This window comes from Serinus canaria, chromosome 1, assembly GCF_022539315.1.
Source record: "Serinus canaria isolate serCan28SL12 chromosome 1, serCan2020, whole genome shotgun sequence".
NCBI classification, from domain to species: domain Eukaryota; kingdom Metazoa; phylum Chordata; class Aves; order Passeriformes; family Fringillidae; genus Serinus; species Serinus canaria.
In genome coordinates, this window is record NC_066313.1 from 81,361,980 (window position 1) to 81,373,356 (window position 11,377).

The 11,377-nt window shown below is 38.1% G+C and overlaps 1 protein-coding gene across 1 annotated transcript; it reads left to right on the forward strand.

Annotated features, from left to right (window-relative positions):
* Nucleotides 1-31: 31 nt before the first annotated feature.
* Nucleotides 32-11,312, forward strand: GTPBP6 (GTP binding protein 6 (putative)). Its single transcript, XM_050977568.1, has 10 exons — nt 32-402; nt 3,156-3,293; nt 3,720-3,790; nt 5,306-5,436; nt 6,144-6,214; nt 6,663-6,821; nt 8,185-8,393; nt 9,709-9,857; nt 10,153-10,305; nt 10,606-11,312. The coding sequence occupies exons 1-10, from the start codon at nt 63-65 to the stop codon at nt 10,745-10,747; spliced, it is 1,563 nt and encodes a 520-aa protein (XP_050833525.1). The 5' UTR covers nt 32-62; the 3' UTR covers nt 10,748-11,312.
* The last annotated feature ends 65 nt before the right edge of the window (nt 11,313-11,377 follow it).

Here is an 11,377-nt window from a genome sequence, read left to right on the forward strand (position 1 = left end):
AGCGGCCGGAAAGACGCGGCCGGTGACGGTCTGTGCCCGCCGCCCCGGGCCCGGCGGTGCCGATGAGGCCCGGCCGCCTCTCGTGGTCGCTGCTGCTGCGCTGCCGGCGGGCGGCGGCGGCTCTGGGCGCGCCCCGGTGCCGTCCGCTGCCCGCCCGCCCGCTCAGCGCCGCCGCCGCGCTCCGGGCCCCCCTGCGCCCGCCGGGCACGGGCGGCGGAGCGCCCTGGAACGGGGCTGCGGACGCCGACGGGGATGAAGAAGAAGAAGAAGAGGAGGAGGATGAGGCAGCCCTGGAGGAGCTGCTCGGTCCGTCTCCGCTGGCCCCGGGGCCCGGCGCCCAGCGCGTTGCCGTCGTGCACCCCGCGGTGAAGTGGGGCCCGCAGAAGTCGCCGCTCACCACGGGTGCGGGGCTGCGGGGGGCGGGCTGGCTCGCAGGGAGCTGTACATCCAGAGGTTCGGAATGGACTGCCCTGGGAGGTTGTGGAGTCTCCGTGTCCGGACATGTGTAAGAAAACACTGGTGGTAGCACTGAGTGCCATAGGCTATTGACATGCCGGTGTTCGGTCACAGGTTGGAGTCCATGGTCTCAGAGGTATTTTCCAAACCAGTTATTCTGTGGCTGTGCCGCTAGCGTGAAGTGAAGGCGCTGTCACAGCCGTGAAACCGCGACTTGCGGCTTGAAAAGGACGAACTTGGATGGAAGGTCTCGGTCGTTCTTTCCTTCTTTGACAACTTTTTAAAAGACAAGGAGCTGTTAGTGAGTGCTGGCAGGTCTGTGCTTTGACTTGCAAGCCATGCTGCCTGTATTTTGAACGGCAGAACGCCGCAGGTTGGTCCGGGAAGCAGTCGGCTGTCCCCCTTACTAGCACAATGTTAATTGCCCTCAGCCGTGCTGCCTGCCCGGGTGGGCTGGAGTCCTTTGGCCTGAGGGTTGCCCAGAAGTTGGCTGGAGAGCAGCAGTACCCTCCTGTCCAGAGAAGAGAGTGCAGTGAAGATGAAGTCCTGTATAAAGCCTCTCAGGGACTTAAGTGCTTTTATGCAGTTACTTAGTGATGCACCAATAATTCCTCTGTAAGGACTTTTTTTTTTTTTTTTAGGACTACCATTAGGTTTTTCTCAGAAATCGTAACTAGCTAATGTATAAGCATTAGTCACACACAATTAAGATACATTATGAACTTGATGCTTCTTTTTGAACACTTCTCTAATTAGAAGATTGCAATGTAAAGTATTAAAGTATCTTGTAAGTTAGCTTTTTATGTATAGAATCACAGAATGGTTTGGGTTGGAGGAAACTTTTGGAGGTCATCTAGTCTGACCACCTGCAGTGATACAGCACATCTTCCACTGGATGAGCTTGTTCAGAGCCCTGTCTAATCTGGCCTTGAATGTTCACAGGGAATGTTTACAGGACTTCCACATCTCTGGGCAATCTATTCCAGTGTTTCACCGCTCTTATTGTAAAAAACTTCTTTTTTATATCAAATCTAAATCAAATCTCTTGGTTTAAAAACACTGCCCCCATTTTATTGCAACAGGTCCTGCTAAAGAGTCTCTCCCCATCTTTCTTATAAGCCCCCTTTACGTACTAAAAGGCTGCAAAAAGGTCTTCCCAGGAGCCTTCTCCAAGCTGGACAACACCAGTTCTCCCAAACTTTTCTCACAGGGGAGGTTCCACCTATCTGGTCATCTCTGTGGCACTCCTCTGGACCTGCTCCAACAGGTCTTGTGCTGAGGACCCCAGAGCTGGATGCAGCGCTGCAGGTGGGGTCACAGCAGAGCAGAGGGGCAGAATCCCCTCCCTTGCCCTGCTTGGCCTTTGATGCAGCCAAGGACACGTTTGGCTCTGGGCTGCAAGCACAGAGTGCTGGGTCATGTCCAGTTTCTCACCCACCAACGCCCCCGAGTCCTTCTCTGGAGGGCTGCTGTGATCTGTCCATCCCCCAGCCTGTATCCATATCCTGGGGGGTTGCCCTGACCCAGATGCAGGACCTTGCACTTGTTGATCATCACTAGTTTTCCATGGGCCCACTTCTTGAGCCTGTCCATGTTCTTCTGGATGGCAAGAGACAGTGTATACTTATTTTATTCCACTTTACTATGTGATGAGCCTAAAACATGTTTAGTTTTATTAATGCTGCTAATTCCAACAAGTTCTCCCATTGCAGAATATAGCTCTTAACTTTTTCAAAATTGATGTAAGTGACATAATTTTACAACTGAAAAGTAGGTAAAATATGAAGACACCTTTCTGTCCAAACATACAGAAGAATAGCAGTGGTCCCTCTCCATTTATTTAGGCCCTCCAGATGAAGAGCCTGTAGTCTTAACAAATGTTTTGGAGTGATTTTTGAAGCACCATAGATACAACAGGAAATCTGTGTATTTTACAAAAAGTGTGAACAACATGAGGAAAAAGTGGATTGTGATTATCTTTAAAATTATGTTAACTCTTGGATCAATGTAACCTATTTAGTATATAAATTATGTTTTGCTGTCTAGGGAAACTTTACAAATTTGTTCTGAAGAGGAAAATTTTGGCATATCAAGACTAGAATTGCTGATCTGATATTCTTGTGTAGTCTTTGTGATTTCACCAAGTCCTCAAAAATCATTGTTTTGCAGTGTAGATGGTAAAAACTCAAAAGTAATTGATGAACCAGAATACAGGATTCAAATATGCTGGTTTTAGCAAGTCACAAACCAGTTTGGGTCCTTTATGAATAAGTGGCTGTGAAGTTAGCAGCAGGATATGCTGTATTCATAATTCCCAAATTATTGCTGCAAAACACTGAAGTGTTAATTGTGTGGCTTTGTGCTCATCTGAAATAATAGATTTTCCAGCTAGTTATTCATTTCACTTGTTGAGGAAAAAAGCTTGGTGATTTCTTTACTGACAATACAAGTAAAAATTCTCCTAAGCCAACAACCACAGAAATAATTTATACTGTCAGAAAGATGCTTTGTGTGATAAAATTGCATCTATATATTCAATTACTCTGATTAGAGGTAAGGCACTTCGCTCCTTGTGCTAGAGGTTAAAAGAATTTCAGTGTTTTTCACTTCCCATGTTAATGCATGTACTGTAGTTATTGGAGATCTGAGCAGAGTACATTGTAGTATTTATTTCTTTTTCCTATTATTGTTTCCTGAAGCTGAATTACAGGTTGCCGAAGCCGTCGCTCTTGTAGATACTCTTCAGAACTGGACAGTTCTAGATAAAATAATTATTCCTACAAAAAATCCCAACAAGAAGTTTGTTTTTGGCAAAGGAAACTTTCAGGTTTTGACAGGTAAGGACTGAGATCTTTCAGCACTGCATCACTCTAAATGGAAGACTTCTGCAGACATACTATGCAAGGATAGGTATAAAAGCTGAAGAGAGGGAGAATTTTGTTTATCCATCATGCAGATTTGCAGGCAAGCTTGAAAGAATTTTTAAGGTTACCAAAGAAATGCAGAATAGACATAACCCCTGGTCACTGAAAATATGTGAGACAACTTAGTCTGTAACTTTATGTGATTGGCATAAGTGAAACTGATGCTGTTCTTGGCACAGTACTAAATTAGCAATTAAAACTGCATTATGAACAAAGAATATGGTGCTATTTGATGTTTTATGAGCATTCTGCTCAGTGCAAAATGGTTTATAGTCTGGGCATTTTAAAAAGAGAATTGATATTTAACATTGTATTTTGCAATCATTATCCATCTTTTAGAAAAGATTAAAAAATTGCCCCATGTGACAGCTGTCTTCTTGAATGTGGAAAGAATATCTTCACTAACAAAGGTAATTAAATATAATATCAAATCATATCCTTTGCATCAGTATTGTTTGGAAGCTGTTGATGTTAGGAGAAGTGGTGACTTAAGATTCTGAATTTGCAAATGTTAATATATGAAGCACCAGGACTGAGTTTTATTAAAAAGAATCTTAATACCTGTTGCATTTGTCCAGTTGATATATGTTTCCAGTTTGTGCATGAAATTTTCCAGCAGCTTAGTACAATTTATTATAGATTCTGCTCCCACATTTGACAGTAGCCCTTTTTAAAATGTTGAAAACATTACTCAAGGTGTTTTTTACAAAATGATGGTGTCAACACAGCTTTTGTTATGAAGAATGTCAATATTTTGGATTAGCTATGTGCTCAAGTTTCTATATTTATAATGGATAGCATTTTTCTTTCCCTATGCTGTGGATGCTGAATTGTATTTTGACTATGAGGTGTAAATTCAGAGCAAGCTTATAGTTAAATGTTTCAAATACTTAAATTCCTAACCCTTAAAAAGAAGCATTGAGGGGTGCAGCATACTTCAGTATTTTAACACTGGCAGTAAAACAATTGGTACGTGAGCTACAGATACTCATGGACAAACTGAAATAAAAACTTTTTTGGGTTTTTAGTATGTGCAGCATCGTTCAGAGTGTAAAGTGTATGCAGACTTTGCAAGCAAGCATTAATGCTTTGCTGGTGGTTTTGAATGCTTTCCCAGATTATAAAATGAAGAGATGAAAAATATCTCTAACAGATAGTTATTCAAGTGCTTCCATTTGTTGATGAAAGGGAAGTTGAAAATGCTTCATTTCAATTTCCTAGTTTTTAGAAAAACTTTTTATTTTATAGTATGAGTTCTTTCAGTACTAGATTTACTAAAAATTGTTTTCACGAATATAGATCTTAAGAGAAATTAAACAGGGTTGATTCAAGAAGGTATTTGAGAGCATGTATAAAAGAATTCTGGATTTTAGAGATGGCATAAGGAAACTACTGCATATTTTAAGTGTCTTCTGCTGAATTGGAGCAAGGATGAGGGGTTTGGGTTGGTTGGGTTTATTAAGTGTTTCGTTAAAAGCTTGCTATTAAATAATTTTCTTGCATTCCTCTCTGTTTGTTTGCAAGTTATAGTAATCTTTTTTCTTTTCTTATGTTATCACTAGTCTTTCCTATTCCAGTATTTCATAATTATTTTTACAAGGACTTAACCACTGACATTCTTGATTGTGAGCTGTAAGACTTGTTGCAAGAATCCATAAAGAGCAGTGGAAGGATTCTCACTGAATTTGATGGGCCTAAACATAAAGTTCTACTTTCTAAACTCTCTTTAACTCCTCTCTTTCTGGTCAACCAGATTTTGACTTTGCATGCTCATAATGATTGCCCATCCATTGCAGTGGAATCCTGAGATCCTCTGAGTTCAAGTGTCCATCAGCTAACTAATTGTACTTGCTGTGTAGGAATTGATCTAGGGATACTGTGGGGGACAGAAGACATCTCGATTATTTTGTCTTACATGGCTAAAGAAAGAACTAGAAGGTGCCTGGGGCGTGCCAGTCTTTGACAGATACACGGTGGTACTTCACATTTTTCGCTGTAATGCCCGGACGAAAGAAGCAAAACTGCAGGTAGCACTGGCTGAAATTCCACTTCTCAGGTACCTCAGGCTGTGCACATCACATACTCATATCTACATGGTTTAGTGACTATTTCTTTGCAGTAGCAAAAGCTAGCAATATTTACTAAAGAAAAAATACATAGGGTGTTCAATGATTGATTAGAGCACTGAAATATTTGCTATAGTGTCATTATTTTAAGCTTCTGCAGTGCTGACAGGCAAAACCAGAATGTGTTCAATAATCTTACAAAATGTATTTTTCATGAAAAGGTCCCGGTTCTTTCTAAGACACAAGATGGATTGCAAGAATATGTAGGAATTGGATATGTATATCCCCTATACAAAATTGTTGAGTTTAATAAGGAAAGCTATAAACAAAGAAGATTAATTTGTATTTAAATTTTCCATAATTCTGCATTCTGTGGCATAGAAATGTGTACATGGCAGTTGGTATGAGTTATGTGGATGTTTTAGAGGTATAGTTGGCTCTCTGAAATTCCAGAATAGCAATTACAATTTACCAAGAGAGTTGTATGCTTTTTCAAGCTACAGTCGAGCCAGAAAAATCTGGGTTTTTTTGGTTTTTTTTTCCTCCGGGCTTCTTGCCATGAGCAGGTTTTATTTACAGTCCTTTAGTGGTTTTATTTGTACTATCAGAATAACACTACTGCTTCACAATTTTTAGGTATTTTGGTATAACTGGATTTAAAAAACTTGCTTCCAATTAACTGTTACTCTGCTGCCAGGTCAAATCTGAAAAACGAGGCGTCGCAGCGAGATCAGCAGAGAGGAGGTTCAAGGTACATCATGGGCTCAGGTAAAGTCTAAATAATCTCCTGATTTAGAGGATTTTTTTCTCCATGGCTTTTTAACAAATTTAGTTGCATCTTATTTTATTTGGAGGAGGTCAGGAGGAAAAACAGTGTTCTGCACCTAATTAAACAAATGTGCAAAAATCTCTTGCAAAGTAAGTTAAATAATAAGGTTTGGGTCTGTACTGGTCAAGCTTTTTGGTCAGTAAGTGGTGAAGGATAAACTATTTGTTTGCCACAGGGATTTTTCGTAAGTGTAGATGGATATTTTAGAGTGGTTAGCATATGTTTTATAATTACTAATTCAAATTTTTAGGCAAGAATACATAGTTTTAGTGGCTTATTTTTGACTTCACAAGCCCTAGTATTAACTCACTTGCTTTCCAAATACATCACTTGCTATACAGTTTCTCTTGTAAACTATTCTGCCAATTACTCATTTGTATTTTTCAGGTGAAACATTTCTAGAAACACAGAATCGTGTCTTAAAAGAAAGGGAACTTAAAATTAGGAATGCCCTGGAGAAACTAAAGAGGAAAAGGGCTTTACTGAGAACTCAGCGCAGAAAATGTGAGTTCCCGATGGTCTCAGTAATGGGCTATACCAACTCTGGTAAGCAAAACCTCCTGAAATCATAACACAAAAGAGCTTATATTGTCTAACTTTTAATTAGAAACTCTAGCCAGATTCTCATTTGTGAGTGTATAGGCGTCACAGTTTTAATTAGTTTTTATAATTGTGTAATGAATATTTGTCAGTTAGGATGTTGTTAGGAAAGCAAATTAAGCTGCTTGGTTTTTTCATTCTCCAAGACACGTTTTGGAGAAATGCCTAGCACCTATTGTGCCAAAAAGATTTTATATACGGTGCTAAAGACTGCACTGTTACTGTCCCTTTACAAGAATCTCTACTGCTTGATCAGAATGGGTACAGAAAAGTACACTGGTGTTTAGATCACCTTGAAGACTTGAGGCATAGGAAGACAATAAGAGTTGGATATTGATCTGAGAAACCTGCTTAAGGAGCACTGTAGCTTTTCATGGATTATGTTTAGCACTCTGAGATGTGTTCCTAGGAGAAGCTAAATAAAGCTAAAGGGTTTTTTTTTCTGCCCTTTTGGGTTTGGTGTGGTTTTTTTAGCTTACACAAGTGAATTCTTACTCAAGGCATAAAGAGACTTTGGACAAGAAACTTTTTTCAGGTTGGATTATCTTAAGACAATTTCATTTTCTTATTTAACTTCTTAAAAAAAAAAGAAAACTATCTTGCACTAATTTTGTTATGACTTGTATACTCAAAGATTTGGATTATACTGTATGTTTTTCTTAAATGTCATACTTCCATATTTTTCCAAATATTCAAATATATATAGATATAAAACAGTTTGGCATACACATAATTGAAATTAGGCTTTAATTAGGCTATATACTGAGCACTTTAATGATCAATTATATGAAGTATTCATTAAGTCAAATAAATGTCTCTATTATTATGTTCTGAGGAAATGCCCAATAAAGGCCTCAGCCTAATAAGGTATATATTATTAGCACTTACCTTTATTTTTTTTATTTAGCAAGTAAATTATTTCATTTGACAACAGAAGCACTGAGGAGTGTGTAAGTGCATGCTTCCTAATGCTGTCATGGCAGTGCTCTTCAGAGAGTCTTATAGGTGAGAGATGTAGGTAGGTCACTTTACAGGTCAAATGAGTCTTTGATCATCTTGTGATTTCACAGTACAGCTGTAGATACCAGTATGTGATTACATATGTGACCTTAAACACAATTCCAGGGTATAAAATGTAAGACTGTCTTTGGATTTCCTAACATCATGTAGATGATGGATCATGAGCTACAATTAAACAACTCAAAGAGATGTAAAAACATACGTCACATCATACATTTCACCTGAGCCTTGAAAATTAAATTTTACTTGGAACAAGCCAGTAAAATACTGTCCTTTTTTATTTAATTAGGAAAAACTACTTTGATCAAAGCCTTGACTGGGGAAGCAGGACTTCAACCCAGAGATCAGCTGTTTGCCACTCTGGATATTACAGCCCATGCTGGCTATTTGCCCTCACATATGCCAGTTATTTATGTTGACACCATTGGGTTTCTGACTGATCTTCCACATAATCTGGTTGAGTCATTTTCAGCTACACTGGAAGAAGTGGCTTACTCAGTAAGTAGTCAACTATAAAAATTGGGAAATCAAATAATTTCATTTTAGATAATCCTCACCCCTTCAAAACAGGGGAAGTTAATTGACATGCTGTTCTTAGCAAAGTATCTGGCTGACTATCGTAAACTCCTGAGATAATGATGTAAATATCTCAAAATAAACCATTTTTCTGATACTTTATTTATGCAGAACATACAGCTACAAAGGGATTTCAGAAAGGGCTTATTTGGAGTATATGTGTCCATCTCCATGATACTTAAACCAGATAAAGCAGATTTTTCTGATAAAATATCTGAACAGTGCATCCAAGTGAGTCAAGGCTAGGTCTCCTGGGAGTTAAAAATGAATTAAATCATCTGAAATTACCTGGTTTTAACTTAAGGTTGCCTGTAGAACTACAAGTGGGTGATTGTGATGAGATGCAGGCAGCATGTAATAAATATAAATGTACTTTAGCAATTATTTTCTCATTAAAGTTTGTTTTCCTGTGCTATAACAGTGTAAAGCTGCATACATAGACACAGACATTTAAACAAAAACCCTGTATTATGAAAGGTAATGAAATTCAGTGGTAGCTAGATGCCAGAATGCTGCTAAAGATTACACCTAACCATGCAATAGCAAGGCTTTCAAAAGCTGGCTGAAACCATCCTGTTTGTCTTTACTACTTAATATTTTTCAAAAGTTTAAAGAAATGTCTTGAGCAAAGGTGATGAAACCATTTAAATGCAAAGTTGAGTTTGGTTGCTTGGTTTTATTATCGCAAACATTATATATATACTTGAAACTGGTAAATTTTGTATGAAGCTTTTTAGTAAAGCATTAGTAATAGTATCCTGGGAGCTAAGCATAAGGGTAGTATTCTATATTTTGAATGTAAAAATAGAATTACAAGTTACATGGAGGTTTTTCCCCTCTGCTTTTGAAGCCGTTTTGGAGCCATTACTCTTCTGAAAGCTTTTTTCAGAGGTCATTCTTTTTAATCTCCAGTGTTTTTGAAGCCTTATTCTTAAAAAGCCTTGGCTTTGAACAAAATGGATCAATTATTTGAAATCTGATTCTGTAACTAGCTTGATTGACAACATTTGCTTCAGGTTTGTGGGAGGTAATTTGTACTCACCAGAGGTGGAAGACTAAGCTGCTGCATTTTCTTCCATCATGGTCTAAGAAACAGTAGTTTAGTAGTTAATTTTACAGTGCTAATCTGACAGTGTATTATCAAATGGATAGGAAAGTATTTTACATTAATTAGCAATGCAAAAATGGTATACACTCTCTACAACCTGGTAACTGGTTGTATATTGATCTTTGCTAGGATCTGATAGTTCATGTGAGGGATATTACTCATCCAGAAACCATCCTCCAGAAAGCAACTGTTCTCTCAGTTCTTAGGAATCTCAATCTTCCTAGCCATTTACTGGATTCCATGGTAGAAGTTCATAACAAAGTGGATTTGATAGAAAGGTAAGCAAGAGATGCTAAGCGTACTTAAACATTTCTTATGTTCTGGAAGCTTTTTAATTCTTAGTGTAGAAAAGAGATCTCACACTTCAGAATATATTTAATAGTGTTTCTCAGTCTTTGACATATGTAACTATGGTCTAAAAAAGAATTAATTATCTTTTAATTACAAAAGAAATCACTTGAGTCATACAAGAAGTGGCCTCTGTAGAAGGTGTCAATTAAATTGTCCGTGCTTAGAATATTTTCACAACTTAATCTTCATGAACAAATGTGCTAGCAATTAATTTTCTTTCAGGTATAAACCTGCTGAAGATAATGCTTTAGCTGTTTCTGCTCTGCATGGGCATGGTTTAGAAAAACTGAAACAAGAAATAGAGAAAAAAATACTGACAGCAACAGGGAAGAAAATTCTAACAGTTAACATCAACTTGGAGGGACCTCAGCTAAGGTAAATAATTTTAAATCATGTGAAGGACTTGGAGAAATATGAAACAGTTAATCATTCATGTCTGAAAGTTTTCAGATCATATCATACTGATTTTAATCCACTACCTCTGTTAAGAATAACAGAGATAATTATCAATGTTTTGCGACCTATTGACAAAAAATAGCCCCATTAGGCAAATGAAGCGAAGCACTTCATCTTTTAAAATGTTACCTCGATAGGAACCTTCAGACCTAGACCAAGAGTCACATTTTGTGCAATGTATCATGCTTTTAAGATGCTAATATGCTTTTACATTTACAGTTGGCTCTATAAAGAAGCAACAGTTCGGGAAGTAGAGGTCATGCCTGAAGACGGCACAGCCAGGGTGAAGGTGATAATCGGCAGTTCTGCTTTTGGCAGATACAAAAACCTCTTTCCCAACAGTGAGATTTTCATGTCATGAAACTGCATCCTGGTCCAGGAGAAGAAACGGATCTCCTCAAGAGGATGCGAAATAAAGTGAACGACCAGTTAGTCTCACTGTTGAATGGTTTATTTTTCTTCCACACTTGATGTTTTTGGCTCATTTTAGAAATGGACACTGTTTCAGAAAACTTCTATATGGAAAGAATAAGAGCTTTGAGCTTAATCTTTTGTCAGCAGGTACCAGGACAGCGCTACATTTTTTATGTTAAGCCTATTGTTGGCTATAAGCTGAGGACCTCAAACACATGGAATGGCATCTGACTTAACCTACAGAAAAGTACCAAGTTTTTTAAATAAATAAATCTTTTTATTGCCTTTTTTAGAAGAAAATAGTATTTATTGTAGTTAAGGTGTTTCAGATGGTCTTCGGAAAATGGAAGTTAGTGAAGAAAATATTGTTGGTTGTATATAATTAATGAAGATAAATATGTGTTCAAGCAGAATGCATGAATGTAAGTAAAATAACTGCCATCTCTTATTGCAGTGAAAAAAAAAAAAACAATTAAGGACTTAAATAAAGCTGTGAACATATTTTACCCATACAGTTTTCTTGCCTACAGTAATTTATCCACAATACCTGTTACTATGTCAGTTCTTGCAGAAAACA

Bases quoted from the DNA above. Each gene is read 5' to 3' on its own strand.
- GTPBP6 (XM_050977568.1), top strand. From the start codon at position 63: ATGAGGCCCGGCCGCCTCTCGTGGTCGCTGCTGCTGCGCTGCCGGCGG. The intron at 3,294-3,719 runs GTAAGGACTGAG...TCCATCTTTTAG, and splicing joins AAACTTTCAGGTTTTGACAG to AAAAGATTAAAAAATTGCCC. The intron at 3,791-5,305 runs GTAATTAAATAT...ACATGGCTAAAG, and splicing joins GAATATCTTCACTAACAAAG to AAAGAACTAGAAGGTGCCTG.